This window comes from Nothoprocta perdicaria, unplaced genomic scaffold (genome assembly GCF_003342845.1).
Source record: "Nothoprocta perdicaria isolate Ctin4 unplaced genomic scaffold, notPer1 scaffold_7, whole genome shotgun sequence".
Classification (NCBI taxonomy): Eukaryota; Metazoa; Chordata; class Aves; order Tinamiformes; family Tinamidae; genus Nothoprocta; species Nothoprocta perdicaria.
The window spans coordinates 2744727-2767181 of NW_020455976.1; the positions used below are offsets into that span (position 1 = coordinate 2744727).

General features: G+C 41.6%; 1 protein-coding gene across 2 annotated transcripts in view; it reads right to left on the reverse strand.

The window, feature by feature from the left end:
- Window positions 1-836: 836 nt before the first annotated feature.
- Window positions 837-22455, reverse strand: part of STN1 (STN1, CST complex subunit) — a 37253-nt gene continuing 15634 nt past the window's right edge. The window contains exons 4-10 of one of the 2 annotated variants that reach the window (XM_026050716.1): window positions 19331-19402; window positions 17320-17481; window positions 16012-16123; window positions 14956-15115; window positions 8235-8357; window positions 7580-7652; window positions 837-4277 (exon numbers count right to left, since the gene is read on the reverse strand). In XM_026050716.1, coding sequence (XP_025906501.1) covers window positions 4120-4277; window positions 7580-7652; window positions 8235-8357; window positions 14956-15115; window positions 16012-16123; window positions 17320-17481; window positions 19331-19402 — 860 coding nt within the window. In that variant the 3' untranslated portion in view covers window positions 837-4119. The remainder of the gene's footprint in view (window positions 4278-7579; window positions 7653-8234; window positions 8358-14955; window positions 15116-16011; window positions 16124-17319; window positions 17482-19330; window positions 19403-22455) is intronic. The other variant, XM_026050717.1, reaches the window with a different exon arrangement.

Here is a 22455-nt window from a genome sequence, read left to right on the forward strand (position 1 = left end):
GCAGGAAGCTTCAAAATGCAGGTTGTCCCCAAGACCTGAACTTGCTCCCTTTCAATTTAGAGGTAAGGACATAGATAGAATTACTTCTAGCCACAAAATCTTTTTCCTACARGGCTGTTAACCCTCAAAGTAAACCAAACAACAGTTTGCAGCAGGTTTGCAACAGTTTGCAGCAAGCAGGTTTGCAATACGTTGTCGCATAGTTATCCACGTGGCTCCATACCCCACAGGCTGCTTGCTGAATTCCCATGCTAAATAGTAAATGAGCAACTTCTATTTTTGGCGTTCAACTTTGGAATAAACAAGCATGAACAGATCCACAAAATGGACAGCTTAAGGTCACATAGCCAAATTTAATCTTTTTTTCATATATTACTTTAGTAAATTTTTTTTTTTCCCCAGATGTTTGTGTAATACACATACACAAGCTTACAATGCAAAATCTGAGAACTCAAACACTCAGGAATCATTGATCCAGATTTCTGTTTTTAAGAAATCATTATTTGTATTACAGACAGATCTCAAGAGCTTTGAATGATAAAAGTTAGCAAAAACTGGGAATTACACCCTACACATAAGGAATTGCTTTATCCTTCTATTTACAACAGAGAGAAACTGCAGCATGAAGCAGCCTCCCCTCTTTTCCCATTTGAGCAGAGCTGGTGGGACTGAGGGTAGAGTTGTTCTTCCCTTTGTTTCCTTTGCAGAAAAGCAAACACCTTTCTGTGGCATTAGTAGCATTAAATGTAGAATATTAAGAACCTTTAGTAATTTTTATTCTCAATTTCTATGGAAACAGACCTTTTAAGATAACGTACAAACGTTGCCTGCTTTAAGGACTCCATTTACTTACCTTACTTGCTTTTTACTGCCATAACTGTTCCTATGGAAACCAGAACTGGCCATGTCACAGTCCTACAGCATGAATTCTCACTTGTCAATTTTACATTAAAGTGCCACCTTCAAAGTCCTTTCATAAACCAGGAATGATTGTGTTGCTCTGAGAGYTTTTAATTCAAAAGCGTGTGCTTTCCCTAAATGCTCCACACAATATTTTTAAGGTGTGGTCTTAGTCTAAGAATTTTAACTGTGTGCATGATACGACTCTTTTGGTTAAGGATATAATCTTGAAACAGAGAGACAGTTTATTAGCAGTAAAAGCCCTAGTGTGTGTAGTTAGACTTGCATAAAGGTGACTTATACCAACATGGGTATGTCTAGACTGCTGTCACAGAAGCACACTGTAGAGATACTGAGTAAATGGGTAAAATCAAGCTACTTACTGTGCTCCCCAGCTAGCTGGGTTACTGCTGGGCAGGCATGTGCCTGTGCTGTTCCCTGTAGGTACAAGACGGGGAATGCACTGGATTAGAGCAAGCGGTAGCCTGTGCTGGGTGACTACTGTGGAAAAAATAGAGCACGTTTCAGGCACAGAACTGGAATTAGGCTGCACAGAACTGGAATTAGGCTAGTTCAAATCTAGGCTCCTCCATTAATTTTACCTTAATCTTTAATGCACATAGAAACTGTAAATTCCCTGGCACTTATTAACGTTGTTTCCCTAATTCAAGGTAATTCAAGTGAGAAGAATCTTTTCATGTTCCTGGGGAGCAATCTCCAACAGGAAGCACCATTCACCTCCTAAGACCCTTGCATTGCTGCAGAGATCAGCTTAAATAACTGTCAAAACCAGGTTCTTTCCAGAAAGTTTTAGACACACTTTATGTATAGATCAAAATAGCAGAAGGTACAGAGTCTAGATTGGAGGCAACAGAAGAAATCAGATGCTGCAGGCATAACTATACAAGCTGCCAGGGACCAAAATATAATCCTATTTTGGCATGATTGTGTTTTAACTTATTTTAAAGAGACCCCAAAGAGCAACACCATCAAGACCATCTTTCCCTCCAAGACTCAGCCACACAGAGCTCCTCCCCAGAATTCATCCAGCCCACACACTTGTCTGCTACCCCCAGGAGAACCAGGGCCTTCCTCTCTTCTAAGCTAGATCACCTTTCTTAGGGAGTTTGCAGGATTCACTTAACCCTTTCCCAGTAAAGTCAACTTCTGCTAACAGAGCAGAACCTYTCAAAAATGGCCAGCTGAACATCTCAAGTTAAGCACAGTCAGTTATTGGCACATCCCTACTTATCCAGGGCAATTCATACTTTCCCTTTGGACTATCCCTAAACTCACGTCCTTGTCCATAACCAAATGGTAATACATGGTTAATTCTTGGAATGAGTCTAAATCTTAAAAATGGGAATCGATATCCCAAATTTCTCCCATGGGCAGCCTTTGTCTTAAAGCAACACTTCAAGCTGATCAGTATCAGAGCAGGAATCTGAAAGGAAATATCCCTTGTGACAGTATGACTAGCCAGACCTTTGGTAGGTGTAATTTATAGTTCCCCATCTTCCTACTCAGAACACGGACTTCTTTCTYTGCTTTCTAGAGCCATTCACAGAAAGTCTTCTACCACGTTTTTTTAATTCCTATCTCCTCTGTCTATAGAATACAYAGTACTTAACTCTAAACACAGCGGCAGTGCTAGAAATAACGGCAACCTGTCAACCTGAGTCCTGWAGCAAGCAGAAAAATTAAAGTGAAAGAATGGCTTACACCTAGTTTTACACCATGGACAAATGCACCACCTTTTTAAGGCTGGAGTTTTCCACGGGCCTCTCAAGGCAAATGCCAAATACTTCGTCATGCCGTTCTCTTAGCCTGTATCTCACTGCAGCCATGGCTTGGAACGAGGCACGTAATATAACATCATACCAGAGACCTGGCACATGTGGGGCTACTCGCTGGCTTTCCTCATGCAGATGGTTTATTTTTACCTGCTCTGTCAGTCCTTATAGGGCTTTACCACTAGCTCTGCCTCCTGGGAGTCTGCGATTTCAGCAGTTCTGGGGAAGGAGCAGAGYAAAGAGGAAGGACACATTAAATCTTTTCTACTCTTTTCCAGTTAAAGCTATCACTTTCGCATCATTAATTAAACAGATTACTTGGACAAGACCCTGCAGCAGAGAAGCTTTAAGCATAAATACAGAACAGCTCCAGGCTTTGAACTCTGGCACAYAGGAGAGTTCTGATGAATCCTGCACGTCCCGCATCTTAACTTTCTCTAAGGCCAATGCTCTTTCATCAGTGTCTTTCAGCTGGCACACATATACAGASAGTGATATGGATAGTGTTTTCCCCAAAAGCCACAAAGGAGGGGAAGACACACAAAAAAAACCTACATCACACTGAGATTACAGTGGGTCTTGCTGACTTTGGTATTTTCATCATAGCAGCAGACTTAGGGCTCACCATTTGTGGTGTAGGAAGCAATTTAAAAATAAACAGCAAAACAATGGCTSGTTTGTGAGACTTCTGGTCTGAACAAAACCCACAACAACATGCATCAGTAGAGCCTACTGTAGTTAAGGGAATCCAAACATGCCTTGCAAGCAGTGGGCAAACCGTAGGATGGGATGCATTCCTGAACATTATTTTGCTGAAGGTGGCAGCTGCTTTAGTTGTGGGATCACAGTGCACTCAGGAAACATACATACATACACAGTATGCCAACACTGCAAAAAAAGCCAGGCAAATACATCCGATTGTTTGCTTGCAGGTATTTCTCCAGTTGTTATTAAGCATATATAAAAGATGCACAGATATCACACCACCTGGAAGGTCACAAGATCAGTCCTTAAGCCAGCAAGTCCTGATGTGACCACACTGTAAAACGTGCTCCTTTTAGAAGTACTGACTTCTCTTTGGATGTAAACGTGAGGAGGGCCACATCACACCTTATTGCTAGTTAGGGAAGAACATGCACACAAGGAAGAAGCCCAACTTCCCAGCTCCCCTGTTGCACKATTCCCAGGACTAGTTTGATACAAGTTTCTAGGAATATAAGTCTGCAAAAATTTTAAGACAAAGTATTTGGATAACTCCTCTCAGAAGGTGAACAAAAGTAGCCTTTGAAGAATCAGAATCCTATTCCTTTCATCTAGATTACATTAGGTAACAGCAGCTTTTCTGAGTTAGACTCCTTCTCAACCGCTTCATCTTCCTGACTTTACCCTGAGCAGCCCAGCAACTAACGTATGTTATTGTCCCTCTTCAAAAGGTCGTGTAGTATCCCTCCATCGTGCTGATAACATCGCTGTTACTCTCCAGCAGCTCCAGGACACGGTGCATCACTGCTTCAGACAGACAGGGATGGTAGCTCTGCCGCACGCAGCTCAGGACGTGCAGGAAGTGACAGCCTTTCTCAGCATCTGCAGAAACAAGGGAAAATGCAGCCACACTTGGAGGAAGGACCCCAGCCTCTAACTGCTGCCTATTAACTGTTGTAACTGGGATACAAAAGCAGATCACCTGGACATTAGAACAGAGATAAGGGATCCAACTCTGCATTCACAGTTCTCCAGTTACCAAATGCTCCCATTGATCATGCTAAAAATTGCCAAGGTTGCAACCCTAGCCATGACCACGAATAATCACCAGCCTTCTAGTATACAGGGCTCATCCTGTACAGGTTGATGAAGATAGTGACTTAAGGACTTAAATAACTCCCACTGTTCCTCTGCTACAAGCTGCCCTGTTGCTGCAACTACAATTTATTCAGAAGCAAAAATAACACGTGAAAATCCTTTTATCCACACCTGGCTTCAAAAATGCCTAGGATACAAGGGAGGCAGTGGCCAGTGGTGACTGCTTGCCCAATGCTGGCACCTTGTGGCCTAACTGGCACAGTGCAACTTGCATTCACTTGGCAATGCAGTCTGAGGCAATTCATTACTGGTCACAGAAGGACATGAAATTCAGTACTAAATTCAATCTCCTTTTAAGAGGAATGAACTCTGAAAATACAAGAGAACAAGAATGTGAAGATAGTCCCCYTTCCTGGAGGGCAAGGCAGAGAGGGGTCCTTACAGGCTGCAATCCTGTACATGGCTGCTCCATCCTCCCCTTGATTCAGGAGGCTCCCTGGCAGAGCCAGGAGCTGCAGCCTACCTGGCCCTGGCAGCAGTTTCCCCCTGCAGCCGCCACGAACCCGCTCGTTACCATGAGCAGCCCCCCAGCCTCCCCAGTGCTGAGCTCTGTAAGCAGAGATTTCTCTTCCTCCATGCCTACGAATGGAAGCATCACACGGATGAGGCCKGCAGCACACATGACTCTCTTCACCCTCTGCTCACATGATAAAAGAGATATTTGATAAAGGTACTGAGAAATCTGCATGAAGGTCTAGGGCCAGGGAGGTCTGCGGCTTTTGTTTTTGCCCTTTTTGTTTCATTTTAGTGAATTCCGGGGCCCCAAACAGCCCTAGAAGTTTCTGAGAAAAGTCATTGGTAGAGATACGGAGGCACTAGGAGTTGGCAAATACACAGTTTGGGAGGAACTGCACAGTGTTTCAAGCTAATAATTTCTTCTCCACATTTCTTTCACCAGGCCGTGGTATGCTGTAATGAAAGGTCTCGGTGGCCAGTAGCTAGTAGACCACTGTCCTAGAAGGGATAAGCACAGAACAGAGCGCTGCCTCTCCATGGTTACCTGCTTTAACAAAAGCAGGTAGCTGCATTTTGCATTAGTCATAGGTTTGTCATAACAAAGYCAGACTTCCCATCCCTGACCCATAGTAACTTAGCTTAAGCCACAAAGAATTAARTATAGTGACTCAGGTATTACTCAACACCAGAGAGCAGAGCCTTTTCCTAGATGCTGGTGGGAAATGGCATTTTGGAGCAGCTGCAGGTATCCAGGTATCCCAGAAATACTCCTGGGCTACTCCTAGAAACTCCCCACCACCTTTGAGGGGACATAGCCCTCTCAGCAAAAGATAATAAAATGATGCTGTCCTAAAAATGTCTTTGTTTTTAACATATTGGGATTTGGATCCTATCTCCTGAAGAAAGGCAGGCTCTGATTAATTTTCTTGCCCGATTTCCAACATTAAATAAGACAYGAGTTCTATATTCATGGGCACTTGGCACAAGGCTATGTTTGGGACATGTTAAATGTAACTTTAAATGTTTCTGTTTTTATTGTCTCAATATTAGCCTCACCTGAGTCTAGAAACAGAACCAATATGACACAAAAAGAAACAGAACTAGATTAAGTCTCTCATTTTACAGKTCAGCCTGGAATCAGACTGCATCATCCTCCCCAGTTGTCTTGAATCTCCAGACACGTTCAGAACGGCCTCACATACGGGCTTTGAAGATCATTTTATTTGGAAATAGCTAGAACCATAGGCTAGCATTGCCATGTAGGCATATTATTGACCAGGTTTTGTGAAGCTTTGACTAGTTGTGTTGAAACTATTTTTTAATATATATACACATATATATGTACATATACATATGCACGTATATATGTACAGGAGTTCCAGACAGCTGGGTTGGGTCTCAGAATGCGTCACAACTGAAACAATGGGGTGAGGCTCTGCCTTGAAAGCCAGTAAAGATGCAACTGATTGGACAGAAGAGGTTGGTTTTATCGCAAACCAGTCTTCCTGTCATGGCAGATTAATACTGCTCTTGATGGAAAAGGGCAAGAACTCGATGTGTTGGCACGTTCATATTTCCTCACTAAGAGCCTGCTCATCAGCCCAGGCCAAGCAGCTGGTTAACACTGCATCTGCCCGCTAGAGGGGGACCAACGGATAGACTAGAGCTCACTCTTGCATTGAGTGATGATAAAAACATCCTGTTGATTTTGATTCGAGTCTTTGGATCTTTTTTCCAGAGTTTCAACTTTTCCAGGTGATGACATTGAAATTTTCTATTATTAATGACCAGAATACCGAAAGAGTCTTCCTGAAAGTCAACAGAGAAAGAGAGACTGATTTGGAAACTGTGCTCCTTACAGGTAGTAACCGTGTGCAGATGGARAGCTTCACAGAGAACAAGGGGTTCTGCAATGCAGTTAATATTTGTTCATATTTGGTCAGTATGGCTTTGAGGCCTCAGGAATCTGTAAAGCCCCAATTTTTCTGACATAACTCCTTTTATTGACTGGAGGAATCTCCCAATATCTCCTGAAGCGCTATAAGGACTTCAGCAGCCCCCTGCTGAAGGGAGTGCTATAATATTACAGTATACGGCTACAAGCAGACTGGAGATTATATATCATGAATTCTAGGCAGTCATTTATTCTGCACTACAGTGTGCTCCATCCCACAAACAGCTGCACTCCAGCAGCAAGTGATCCCTGCTGTCACATTCTGCCCAGTGAATTGAAAAAAAACTCTGTAGCACTTTGAGTGTAATTAGTAGACATCCAAGTCAAGCACAAGCTATCACTACCATAATAAAATACAACGCATGAGGGACAGGGATAACTTGGAAGCTATGTAAAGTGTATGTCTTTCATATGGACTGAAAATCCCTACTTACCTCTCTCTCACGCTCACAAGAATATATTACTCCTCCTTTTAGCTACACTGATTAGCTTCACCAGCAACTGAGCCCTGAGTTCAGGGGKAAGGACAAGAATTGCATCTAACCCAGCAGCTGGAGGAGATACTGCCATCAATGTGAGCACAGCTCGTGAGGGGCCTGATTGCACTGCTACTTACGCCTGGGTTTTCGACAGTCTTCCTTGATCACATCTAGGGTCAGTTTAAGCAGCTCCTTATCGTGGTCAGTCACCTAGAAGAAACAAAAGAAAAGGGCAGTTTATAGCAGTCTATTTTGCAGTAGAGAGCAGGGCTGTTAAGAAACAATCCAAAGCCATGATGCATTCTAAACCAACACTGTCATAACTGTGAATTGCATGCTTTAGTTACTCCAAAATTAATGACAAACGTAAAATCTTTGATTTTTTAGTAATTTTAGCAGCATTCATGACTGAGGTGAAGAATATGATTTATTAGAAACAATCCTAGAAGACAGCGAGTCAGCAGAAAACCAAATTTCAACYTACTCCTGATAAAAAAAGAGAACTGTCCCAGGTCCCAGACTTCAGCGTGCACTGATGTGTCAGTGCACAATTTTGCACCTGGAATTGTAGCAGCGATGGAGACTAGCACTGACTCGCAAAAAACAAAGAAACAAAAATCCCCAGCAACTTGGTGGGTTTTGTAAGAGGTAGAAGGGAAGCATGCAGCAGATAAACCTTCTGAATAAACAGAGAGTATGCAGAAGCCCAGCAACCCCTTCCAAAATGTTTCTACTAAGACCACAACACAGGTTCCCACAGAACAGGTTTGCAATAACAGCTCAGTTCCTTACGTGGTATAAGTCCTTGGAGCTACTAGGTTTATGGAAAACCACTCCTTTTTCTTGCAGCATCCTTACTGCTTCCTTAAAAATACTGTGAATCCGTTTTGAGCTTGGGTCACTTTTTGAATCCACCTGCATGGGGAGAGAAAAAAAAAAGAAATTAAGTGGTGAGAAACCTCAGCCATACTAGAGCTGACAGCAAAAATTCCAGGCGGTTTCAAGAGGAAGAAGAATTCAGATGATTTTGTTAAAATGATCTATGAATTATTAAATGAAACAAAATGCATCTGTTGTGTATAACCTAACCAACATCTCAGGCTTTAAAGCAGTATCAGAAGGATCTTTCTTAACAATAGCAAGATCTCCTAACCGCCTTTATTGCATACAGTAACTACTTGATTACATACTGAGAATTCTCTTCCTTTGGAATAGCCTTTACAGGGCATATGGCAGGAGATTGGAATATAAGTGCTTTGTAAGATAACATTCAAGAATTCAAGCACTGGGGATTGGATTTCAATCTCAATTGAAACTGAGGCACTGCTCTAGGAAAGGAGGAAACTAGTAATATTTTAGGCAAGAACAATATTTATTTTCTGTCTCCCATTTTACTCACATTTTGGTCATGCTCTCAAGAACTCTGTGGTGGAAAGAAAAAGGCAAAAGGCAGAGGATAAAGAATACTCAAGAAATGAAGACAGACACAGGAAAATCATCTTTGAGAGAAGATAGTAGTGAGAAAAAAAAAGAATAAGTTTTGTGGGTAGGTAGGATGTAAAAGCCTCTTGTGGAAGAGCAGCATGTCTGAAAGTCTGGAACCAAGAAGGGGATTTAGAACAAAAGGTTCTGTGGCCAGGACACAGCTAAGATACTGGGTAACAGCAGCAGAAGCAAGAAAGGGGAAGAAGGGGAAGGGGAGAGGAAAAAAAAAAAAAAAAAGATGGGTTTGTTTTAAAGTAGAGCAGAGCTAAGAATGTAGGAGAATAACAACTAGTGAAGTAGAAGAGTGGAAGTCCATAAAGAATCAACTGTGGACAGGATAAAGCACAGTAGGTAAAAGCAAGACTATGACCTGCTCCGCAAAAACCTCTCTCTACTGACTACGTCCTTTAGCCTTCATTTACCTGTGGCCACTGCTTCGGTTCCCCAGCTGTGCTGCCCGGGAGCACATTGTGCTCACTGTGGTTTCCTTTGAGAACAGAGCTCAACTGCTTCCCAGAAACCAGCACATCATGAACTGGACGAGACCACAACAGAGCAACCAAAGCAAGATTTGCCAAACCACTTTTTCAGCCACTACCGTAAATGGTCCCATCTTGTCCTGATGAAGATTAACAGAATTCCCAGATCCTACTTCACTGGCTAAATTCCCCCATGGAAACCTTGGGAGTGAAACAGTCAAATACCATGCACTGTAATGAACTCGCAYGGACACTTGTTAGCAAACAGACACTAGGTCGGTGATGAGAGAACACCTTTCTGCAGAGCCTCAACCCCATCCATTTGTGAGTCTCGAGAGAAACTCAGACTACTTCCAGGATTAGGAACTGATGTGCCTGATCAGGAACAGTTACATTCAACATGATTATTAGGCTTAAGTTTACCATACCCCACAATTCTCTCCATCACTTTTCTCYAGTTCCCTTGGTGTTCCAGTGTGTCTCAGTCACATCTCTCACCCTCTGGCCCACAAGATCTAACTATATTTTTTCCTCTCAAATGGTCTGTCAAAATAACTGCTTAATAGTTTAAGCTCATTAGCACAGAACAAGGRCCATTATTTGCAGCCTTCATTTATCCTGAAGTTTTCCCCTGTTCCTGGCTAAAGGAGGCAGACAAAACTCTGTCCACCCCTAAGCACCACAGCTTTGTGTGTTTGGACAGTAACAGACACTACTGCTAACTACAAGCAYGACCTTGCATGAGGCCCCTATGCCAGGCAGAGGGGTGGTTACACTAACACGCATCTCTCCATGGTGCCTCTTCAGGCAAACTTTAGAAACAAATATGAAATGGGGCAGGAAGGGACTTCTAAGTGAAGAGTGGGTGTTGGTTCTCATAGAAAAGCATATTCTCACAGCCATGTCTAAAATGAAGAGATCTTGCCCTCATCTCAAATGCAGGAATTAATCTTCAAGAATCTAAGAGACTGCTARCAAAGCAACCACCTCGAGACTGATCAATTTTTAATGTGAAAGCAAACATTCAAGGGGAAGAGGATGATAAAAATATCTCCAAAGCAGCACAATTGTTATTCATTTTGGCTCAACACTGAGATCTCCTCAGTAAATTAAAAGCAGACTCTGCGTGAACTGCCACACAGCTCAGCCTTACTGAAACAGAATCACCAAGAACGGGTGACAAGAGATTGACAGAGGGAAGGCAGAAAGGCAGCCTTGGAGCAAGAGAATAAGTCAGAAGCTGCTGCCTCTCGCACCTCTCACATGTGCAGAGGGCCTGGGGTGGCTCCACAGCAGCACGGCTGCTCCCAAAGAGCAGAGGAGGGAGCTTTGATTTCACCCTGTGATGGGAGACAGGCTCTAGAACCTGCTCGCCCCGCACCGTCCCCATGGGCAGCTTGACTCAAACACAGTCTAAAATTATATAAACTGTTCCTTTGGTTTAATCTAAAAATATCTTCAGCCTCTTATCCTGCAGCTTCCCCCAGACCTTTCTGTCTCCTAAAAACTAGTGGTATTCCTCCAAAATATTTCCTCCCTTGCTCTTATGCTGAACCAGCTGTGATTTCTCCTGGACTTGAAATAACATTATCTAGCCAGTATATATAAAAGTGTGATTTTGTCCATCAAGCAGAGCTCTGAAGAGACTAGCAAGCTCAAGGTAACCATTAAAGGCTATTAAAAACACATACTACTTCTGAAGTCCATGGCGACTTCTGTACTTACAAGGCTTTGCAAAAGCAGAAAGAAGAAATTTGAGACAGTGAAATCCCATGTGATTCCACATTTCACGCTTGCATTTCAGGAGTTATAAGCTAYGCCAAAGCTGCAGAGGTAGTTAGTTCTGAGTCACACTTTATTAACCATTATTTTCCTTTTACAAAGCTTTTTGTCTGAAAAATTTAAAGCATTTGCAAATATCAAATMATTTAATGCCTGATCCAAAGCACACTGAATTTTGCATTTACCCCTCAATTTTCACATCTTTTCAAAGACAGCAATCCTTTGTTTCACAGTGAGTAACTTCAGATGCCCTAAAATCCTGTCAATGTGGGATATCTCACAAAAAAACAGAGAGAAGCAGCTTTTAAAAAATGTTTTGACAGCTACCACACCACCAGGTATGGCCAGCCATGACTTTATAGGAAAACCAAAAGAAGTGCCCATGTCTCCAGAATTATTATTTCTTTATTTTTTTAAATTTCTATCCTCTAGCTGATGGGCCTCAAATTGGTTAGTGGTTGGTACCACTCACTCACCACTCTGGTCTTTAAACCAAGACCATTCTCCAGTCTTTAAAGCAAGACAGACTTGCTGCACAATCAATAATTTGTCAAAGAATGACGAGATACAGGAACCAGTTTCTCCCTTCGAAATACTGGAAGGATTTARCTGTGGGCTCATTGAGAAGGCAACACACCCAGGTGGTGGTTGAGTTTCCTGGTCTCACCACACACGTGATGCTACTTATGGAAACTGCCTTTTGCAATTTCTCATACAACATTTAAGCCCTGGCTTAGAGAGGTGACATTTTTAGTAGCAGTATTTCTGGACATGTCATTCCTGAAGTCCTGTTACAAGTTTTGCAATATTTACACATACATACATGTATGTATAAGGCAACAATAGAGGTTGTTCAAGAGGCAGGAAGACAAACACGTAGTGCCAGTGATGTATAATGTGTGTTACACCTACAGGATAATGTACAGGCCTGCAGCAAGTATGAGTGACACTGTAAAACTCGCTGCTTTAACTATGTGTCATTGCTGACCTTGAGATAATATTCAAATCAGAAGTACAAACAGCAGTCTGGAAAGTACAAATCACGTGTCCAAGTTAGTGACATGCACAAACTGGAATGGTGGTGCAGAAAGAGCACATTCTGTAGCTGCAACATGCAGCAAATGCATTAAAATGCCTGGTTGCAAGTCACACTTATTCCAGTTTGGAAAATGGATAGATTGAGATCACTGGTAATTTTCTTTAAAAAGGGACCGCAGGCTTGTCCATCCATCAGATTCATTTTCACAGATTCAGCAAGTATACTTTTAATTTCACTAAGCATAAGATGGCTTTTCCTTGATTTCTTGCTTACAGTTTTCCTTGCAGCACCTATTGCTCCAAACTCAAAAGCCATGTACTTATAGAATAAGGAAAAGGCTTGGGGGATAGCACTGAAATGTGAAGTAACATTCCACTAGTCYTAATGTGGTTATTAAATTTTGTTTATTTTATTTAAAAAAATCCTTTCAATTCTCTTCCCAGTCCTCTGTAGGCTCTAATTAAAAGATGTCTGGTATGCACCTGAGCAGAGGACACACTGAGTTCTGCTGCATGTATCTGCTAGATATACTCCTGAGGACTCGTTAGGACTGAAATTAAGCACTGCAACAGCAATGGAAAATGCGCAGGGCCCAGGTGCAAAGCTGCAGAGACARACAGAGATGCTGCCTACCTTGCACTATCTCAGCTATCTCCTTGCATCTGCCCCCTCTGCTTTGCTCTGCTGCCCAGGACTCCATGGCAGCTCCTTTCCATGGAGGAAATATTCCACCAGAGGTATCTCCCAATATGCACATACTTTAAAAAGTTGGGACAGAAGAAGGGGGTGCACCAAATCTCCCAGGATCACAGGGAAAAAGGAAGAGGGAAGTAAGACAAGCATTTAACAGCAGCTATGCTGAAGCACGAGAGTCAGAACAAAACAGAGCAATTGCACATCAAAATAACCCAGCTTTTCATGCCCAGGAAAGGTACAAGGAGTGAATGAATGTGTGTATTTTGGTGTGATGTTTGGTTTTCAGTTTGATCAACTCATTTAGCTCCTACCTTGTCAAACTGGCATGAAATACTATCATTTGATATTACCGGCACTGTTAACCTATTTATTTTGTTTTGAGGGGGATGCAAATCGGAAAGCTAGAGAGGAGAAAAGAAAGGAGGAAGGAGAAATCAGGTTTATCACGTTCATTTTAATGGACCAAACTGAAGTTGACCCTTTGCGCAGGCAGAGCAGCAAAATGAGATGCACCTTCAGGGCATCACTAGGATCTCACCTTGAGGCTCTCAGGTAACTGCAGGTTTTTCTTACGCAAAGAGATATAAACACCTATGTGCCCAAATTCCTGGGACATATACTCACCATACACCTTTTCATCATAGTCAAGAGCAATAACCATTAATTATTATGATTGCTCCTCAGGCTGCTAACAATGCTGATTTAACATTGTTTTTGTTGGGCTTTTGTGTTTTTCTGTTTGTTCTTCATGAGTTCCTCCTGAATGGCTTTAAGACATTCATTATGATCTTACTATAAATGCTAAAACTTCAGACATCAAAGTTTCCAGTATTAGTCACRATAAAGTCACCACTACTTCCTTCAATGTAAAATGTCTGTGGATTTTTAATACTGTTCCAGCTGGTTTAGAAAATGCCCTGTCCCATGTTTCATAACGCAAAATCAAACTTTTCTGTCACAAACTAGAGCAGCTCTTGCCCTTGCTTACATCCAGGATTCATCTAAAATAAACAACAAAACTGCCTTTAATGAAAACAAAAGAAACAACAATCAGGAAGCAGCTATGAGAAGCAGCTCAATGAAGGCAGCAAGAACAAAGCTACTTTTCATTATTATTTGAATTCAGTTGCAGGGGACTATTTTTTGTTTCAACAGATATCTGCCATTAACATAATACAACCCATTTAACTTCACAACGCATAGCAGAAGCAGGCAGTGAAAATGACTGCTATGGATTTCTTTCTTTACAGCAAATCCCCCAAAGTAAACAAGTGAGTCAGACTTGTAATACCCAGGTCTAACAGTTTGAGTTGCCATGGGTAACATGGGTAAGGCTCTAATTCTGTTACTTAGACAGAAATTCACTACTTCACAACAGTTGAGAATCTGGCCTGTGAGTTACCAAATTGCAGAGTAATATAAAACCATGCTACAAAATAGCCTTTGTTCCATTCCCCATTCTTAAGTTAGTCAAGACAATGCTATTGTACTGGAAAGATTTTTTTCTTCTTAACAGTTTCTTTACATGCAGTGCAGATTTCAATTAAATCCTACCTTCTGTTCCTTGCCTTTCTTATCTTTCACAACTAGAGACATCCAGCAAGAGAAAGGTATAACATGGAGCAGTTATTCATCCACTCATCATAATTTCTAAAGTTATATCTATATTAAAATACTGAGCTTCAGATAAAAAATAAAACAGAGTGCCTCTACTCTCCTCCGTTCTCCTGGTTAAATTCAGAATCTCAACCATCTATCATAAACAACTCTTAAATGTCCTTTTCTGATATTATACTGTTCATAAAACTGGATAGTTGGTGCCTGCTGCAGGCTCTATAAGGTTACTCAGACCCAGTACGAAACTATCTTCAACAGTTTTCTCATGGCCTCCTTCAGTCCAGTTTTAAATTTCTCAGGTTAACACCTGAGGTTTCTTAAGTCCTGTAAATAACAGGCAGCAGTCATTTAGGTTTAAAGGAGTATAAGGCAACATTTTCTCCACTAAAAACCTGAAGTGGTTGTATTCACTCACCTCCTGACAGGTGGCACTAGGTAGAGGCTGGTGGGCCAGGGACACAAGGGTATCAATCGTTTCCAGCTCCTGTTGATAAAATGTCTGAATTCTGTTCTGTAGCAAGAAGCCTTTCACTTTCTCACACAGCATATTTGAGAAATCCAGGCTCTCTGGGCCACTACAGGAACACACAGAACATGTCAAAAAGCAAGAAATACACTACTAACTTTTTAAAAAATAATTGCCTGAATTGAGTCTGGTTTTCAAATATCAATAGCCTTTTACTGTCTTTGAAGATTCTAACTCTACATACTTAATTGAAACAGTCAATTTTTATATGCACTGAACATCCAGCTGTTTCTCTTCAGTCCTTTTGTGTTACATTATTGGGATTCAAGATCCACAGTCTCTGAAGCTGCGCTGTATGTGTCAGACCTTCCAATAAATGTCCAGTTACCCTTTAATGGCAAMCTGAAGCTGGGGCCAGGATTCAGTTATTGAGGTTGCACCTTTGGGATAGGAACATGACAGGGCTACAGAGTCAAGAGCATTTTGTCAGAATAGCTTCTTATTTTTACATGTAAAACAAGAATCAAGCAAGGCCACTCCACCATTTAATTTGCTGATCTCCTTCCTGAACCCCAGTTTACTGTCCTAGATGTAAGAGGTCTCTACATGGTGTTTTGCTACCTCTGCTCAAGTGCCCTACTTCTTTTCTCAAATTATGGGCGGGTATCTCATCTGTATGGCTCATAAGAGAGCACTGCAGCAGGTTGCCCTGAGAGGTTGTGGAGTGTCCATTCTTGGAGACATCCWAGGGCCACTGGGAAAGGGTCCTGGGCCATGTGCTGTACGTTCCCTGCTTGAGCAGGGTGGGGGTAGATCTCTAGAGGTCCCTTCCAACCTCAGCCATTCTATCATTCTGTGATTAATTCTTTAGGAGAACAGCAGGCTGCTATTGTATATTTGTGCTCCAGCTAGATCAGCTGGAGCCTTTCCACACAGATAGTATAATAAAAAACAACAATAAAATCCTATACTTCATCTCAAGACCAGTCTGGATAACACATTTACCTCTGTGTCCCCTCTGGAACTTGGAAAGGTTTATCATAAACTTCTCTATAAAGACAAGGGAGCTCCAGCATTCTTGAAATCTGAACATCACACACGGGGTCATCCACTTTATCTGGAGGGGTGAAAAGAACATACATTCCTGGCCAGGGCTGCCATACCAACCTTCTGAGCACGCATACCTGAGGCAGCACAGAAGCATTGCACATGCCAGAATTAAACTGGCATATTTTGCTCTCTGCCATTTGTATAAAAGCAAAACCCACAAAGGCTACTTCCACTTTCGCATCTTACATAGGGGTAAATGATCACTTAAATGCAGCGCAGACTATGCTTTTCTCTGACAACTTGTTTAACTGGAATTTAGGATCTCTGTTTTACCTTTCAGCAATCTTGATGCATTCAATGAAGTCAAAAAAAAAGTAAGTAGCTTTATTTGGACCAATGTAAAAGCAATTTAGAGGCCATTTGAATTGAACGGCTCTTACTTAGCAAAAAAAAAAGGGGGGCAATATTACTAGCCTTTGAATGGGTTATATGCTCATAAAACTCCCATTTGGAGAGAAGGTTGAATTCCCTCTCAGGTTTTAGTTAATGATGAAAAAGCTATAATCTTTTTATTTGATCTATGCAGAGTTTTATAATGATGGGCTTCTTTACACCAAAGGATTTTTTCAGTATTGTCCCTGAAAGACTTAACGGAGGAAAAACAGCCTTTACACAATAATACAGACATTAAGAAAAGCAGTTATGTAAATAAAAAGCTCCTAGGATATCTGTAACTTTGTGCACACAATTGCTACACAGAAGGGTCAGTACCTGCAGCCTCAGAGACTTAGCTGAAGAATTCTCAGTCACTCTGCAGAGCCAGAGTTTAGCACAACCTGGGCTTCATGATATATCATCATACATCATAAATTACTGTCTGTCCATAGAGAGCCTGTGACAAACATTAACTGTCCTCCAAAGCAACTACACTCTCGTTAAAATGTGACATACAAAATCACTAATTCCTCCCTGGGATTTTGACTATTCCACTTCAGCACGTAGAAAATTGGAGCACAATTGACTGTCAGGTACCCAGTTACCAGTATCCAGTTATCTTGTACTCATTCTGGTTACCCTTTACAAGCTTTTCAGGAAAGCCTCATTTTCAGGAAGTCTATTTCCACCAGTTAAATATCAACTCTCATCAAAAAAATGAGGTGCCAGCAAATACAGTGGCAATTATTCAGCAATTTACCTACAGTTTGGGTCTTCCTACAACTTCAGACAACCACCTTACATATATCACAAGTGCATCACACTCACAAAAAGCAGAGGCCTGAATTTCTCTTTGCTGTCGGTAGGTTCGGATGTGACCTCTAACCCTGACAACGTCCCCAATTTCCAGCTTGGTTTTCTGGCTGATCATTTCCTGGAGCTTCTTCCTCTGTTCAAGCACATTAAAATCGTTGGGTGTACTTGGAAAAGCTGTAAAAAGCAGGGGAAAGGAGATCAGGCATCTTTACCCTATATTTATGCAGAATCACATTGCTAAAAATGCTTGAAGTCTGGGCAACAAAATTTCTGAGTATCAATTTTAGTTAACAGTATTATATTGACTTAAACAGTTCACCTGGGAAAGGGGAAAGAGAGGAGATTGTGACTTATCATTCTGAAAATGTCCTAGAAAGGTTGAAAAATCAGAACATTAACTGCAAACAGGAAAAGCTGATGCTGTCATGCTAAGAGGGAGGAGAGGAAAAAAGCCTAGCTGAAATTTTTGCATAAAAGAAAGATGAATCATCCRAGGTGGGGCCAAGGTATTTGTGTGGTGCAATTTGGTATCTACACTGCTGTGAGCACAACTTGACAGAACTTCGTGTTTACGTAACATACCTTCCTAAGAGTAAGTTCTTTATAATTTAAAACCTGCTTACTGATATACAAGCATCTATGAGCACAATTACAAGCTGACAGAAAAAAATTGCTTTTACCCTCTGGGACTTGTTTTCTCTAGCCAATACAAATGAACTAATTTTCATCAATAAAACTGTGCATTTTGGCACTATTGATGTGCATGTAACTTAAGAAYATAAAGGTGAAGAAGCCTTCTGGGTTCTCATTCTACATTAAGCTGTATTTCATGCAATTCCTTTTGTGACCAAGTTCCTCATTAACCATTGCTTTGGTTGTGGGCCCTCACTACTTTTTGGGAAACCAYGCCACAACATTCCAGTTACACAGGAATTTCTCTTAGGTTTAATGACAAAAACTACAAGGTAACCAGGGAGCTCATCTTTCATCTACATCCAGCTTGGTGGGCTTGCTGTTTTATACATAGCTCAGAGAGAAGACTAACTTATATAAGAAGTTAGAGCAGTTTATGTGCTAAAAGCTTTGTTAAATGTAAGTAGGTTTGTACATAAATAGGCTTGTTCCACAACCACCAGAGCATTTGCCTTTTTCATTAAGTTTTCCTCTCCCCATCCTACTAACTGTATGTGTTACAAATATGGGCCAATGCCAAGTAACATTTCTTTCCTAAGAGTTTGATAATCTCCATATGTGGGTTCCCAATATAATACATGAATTTTCAAGCAGGTGCAAAGYTGAAATTATGCTATGCATTGATGACAAGTATGAATTGATGACAGTGGCACTATGACAAGTGCTGAGGGAAAAGCAAGGAGAAAGATACTAGTGAGAAGCCTTGTTATTCAGCGCAAGAAGTGATTCATGTCACATGTGCAACTTTTGCACGTTTAGAACAGTCCAAAGCATAAAAAACTGCTGACGTTCCCACTGTGTTTAAGCTGCTTTCAAGGTCGCCACTGATAAAATAAGCACAAGCAGAAGGGGAATATAAACGCAAAGAAAGAATAAAAGAGGCATCCTGAAAACCCTGAATCACAAGGGTGAGGAAAGAGACCAGGTTGCTGGTTAATAGATGGATTTCAGAAACAGCAGCTGTGGCATGTGGCAAGTTTCCAGGATAGTTCTTCACTAGATGAAGTCACAAAAGCACAGTAAGAGGAGGATTCTTTGAGCAATTTCACAGCATGGAATTGAAATATTATGTTATTCAGATAAGAAAATACATGACAAGTCAAAATGTCGTGTTTTTATTGGCAATAGCACAAAGAAACTAATAGAGGACTCACAAAATGGCCCAAGCTGTAGGATGTGATGTTATTTAAGAAACAAAATAAAACCAACCTCCCCTTAAAGTGTGATTTTAATTTGCTCCTCTTAAGTTTGATTATTTACTAAGTTATTTAAGAAAGACATGAACAAAAACCATTCAGTCAAAAGCAGAATTAGACATTTGATAAATTACCTGATAAAGGTCTTTCTGTTCCCACAGGATTTTTCCAACAGACACAATTTATAACCCCAGTACTATCATCCACTGCAAAAGAATTGCATGAATCACAGTGATTAAGAAAACAGGTTACAAACTTCCAAGAAATTGAAATGAATACTGATAGACATTTAGGGAAACGATTGCTAAAGGCATCTCAACTCATCCAGTTCAAAAGGGAAAGTGGGTGCTCAACTCCTGCTTCTGCTTTTAAAATTTCAGCGTTGATTCAATTGCTGAGGTAGCTCAGCACCAGAAATCATGAGGTCATTAAAACAAGGTATCTCTTTTTTTTTAAACAAAAAATCAAGCGCTGAATTAAATTATGAGGTTTCAATACATTCATCCAAGGAAAGGAAATAGTGGGGATAAAAGTATTCTAAGTTGACCAGGTTGAAAGCAAAATGARTGCTGAATGCTATAGACAGACAAACTAAAATAGGAAACTAAGTACAAAAGTGAAGAGCCAGAGCAATTTAYTATTGGGGCAATCTATTAACAATTCCCTGTTTCTTAACGTCTTCAAATCAACATTAGATATTTTCCTGCCACAAGTTCTAGAGTACAAAAATCAGAAGGAAAGCTGGACAGTGGGAGAGAAGAGAACCCTAGGTCTGCTAACTGGTAAACTTGGCTTTCATTAGGCAGGAAGTTGCTCAAGTAACCCAGTGGCCCCTCCTGACCTTAAAATCTCCTAAMGCAGTATGAAACACATCAAGATAAATATTTCTCCCTCACAGGAGGGCACCACTACAGCAGTGAAACACCGCTAGGATTRTGCACAGAGTCTGCTGGCGGTTCCTGCATGAGAGGATGTTGCTGAGAGCAGAAAGGCAGCTCCTCCTGCCAGGAAGGGACGGGGACAAGATGCTCACAGTTGTGCCCTCGGCCAGGGATTTCCAGCTTACAGCATTTACACCACTGGTGGCCTGCACCTCCACTGCTCAAAAAGCTCAACCAGGGCCGGGAGCTGTCCGGCTTTTCCCATTTTGCCAGTACCCCAGCAAAGTAACTTGGGCGATTTCTGCCGTAGGCACCATACTGACAAGGACAAAGCAGAAAGACAAAGGCTAAGGAAAACAGAAGAGCCAGAGAAATAATTGTTCTACAGATCACTGTTTGAGCAGCTTGTCCAAGGAACATCCTCTAAATAAAATATTTAGCAGAGAAAAAGGCAGTTAAAGCCTGTCACAACATGGCACGGATCACATTTCAAGGCCAGCTACCACTTCAAGCACCTTGCTTCTTCTGTATAGCCATCTCAAACTCTGAGCTTTCACAAAGTGGAACCTGCAATTTTCTTTTGCCCCTTAAACCACATCCTAGACTACAAAAGCATCAGTGTTTACCATGAAGGTCCCAACTGGTACCTGCAGTTGTTTCCTCTAGGAACCAAAGCATCAAAGCAAAAGGCTTTTACATTGTCTCATATGTTTTGAAACAACCTCCCTATTTGGGGGGATCCAATTTCAAGTCATTGTCTTGGCTTCCTGTTTCCCAGCAGCTTAGTCTGGAGCGGGCACATTTCTAATAACCAACATACAGCATCTGGGAGACACAGGCAGTCCCAAATCCCCTCACTAACAGCATGCTTGGCCCATTAATGCCCCCCTTTTGAGGTGGTGTCTGCAGCTTCCATTCTGCATAGGAGCTGCTGCTTTAGGATAAGATAATGATCTAGGTGGTAGGATTTCCTCTCCTCCATAGAGAAAAAAGCAGCTGCTACAGCAGAYGGAAGAGCCCCCTACGTTCTGCCAAGACACTATCACAAGCCAGCAAGAATCAGGCAGACAAGGTCTCACGAGAGCCGCAGTGCAGCACCTGCATGACACAGCTTGAGAAAACCTCTGCTGCACCAAATGCAGCAGCTCCCCTTCAGCGAAGGGCTTCGAAACAGAAGAAACAGGCCTGAAGGATCAGGACGGGCTCCTCACTGCCAGTGTGACAGCAAGCAGCAAAGTCCTGGAGAGGTTCTCCTTGCCCACAGAAGGAATCTGGTACCAGAGACAGGCTTTCTCTCTTCCCACAAAAACTCTCTGCAAAAAGACAAGTAACTAGCACGGCACTGATGAATGAAAACTCTGCCAATTGTATTCTAATGAGGCAGGAGAATGTTAATCTATTCTAAGTGGACTCAAGGAATCCACAAGCTGTTGGAAACTTCCTTTGTAGCCTCTTCTCAACAACTTGGTTCTAAACTTTTTTTTTGACCTTCACCTTAATTTAGCCCACTCAAAGTTACCTAGTAAATGAGATAATTGAGTCCATTTTTATTTCTTTATAACAGAAGACAATGTTCCTTGTAGGCTCTGTGCAAGTTTGAGATCCCTGTGAGATTTTGTTTGCTTGTTTTTAACAGCCTCAGAGAATGAAGTGAACCAGATGAAATACCATTTGGTTTGGGAAAGACAAACAAATCAGAAAGGTACACTGGCTAAAATAGGAGCTTGCTCAAACCTAGGCTTTTCTCAAATATCCTTCTCTTAATCAATTATAATAGCAATAAACAAATAATAAAATCAGAACTTCAAAACCTGGATTATCTAAAGTTATTACTTTCTTTTATCCAGAAAAGACAGTTAACTCGCTGTCTTCCACAATTGCTACTTCCTCACCCATTGTGGCTGTTTGGCTTCCAGCACAGAGAAGACCCGAGATCGTCTTTAAGAAGAGGTGCATGCTCTGAGGTAGATGCGTAGGAACAAGGAGAGGAGATGGTGGCTGCGGTACGAAGATATTTCAGTTCTCTATCAGATAAAAAGTACAGAGGGGGAATTGCTCTGCAAGTCCTTTTAAGCAGATGGAAGGCGAGCAAATATTGAGCAGTGTGTGGCACTCACTGATGCAATGCCTGCTCCTGACTCACCAACTGCTGAACTGAGAGTTGCAAGACCTTGCAAGCAGGAAACTGTCTAAGAAGTTACAATTTTATCCTAGTGGAATCAGTCTGCCTGAAACCGGAGGGCAGGCTGGGGAGGAGCACCCTGGCAGGTAGCCTCAAAGCKCAAACCAGGAACTGCTGGAACAAAGATGGGAGCTGAATGTAAAAGGACAGCAGGAAGCCAGACTGCCTGAGAGCTGTACTTAAAGGTTGGCTGATT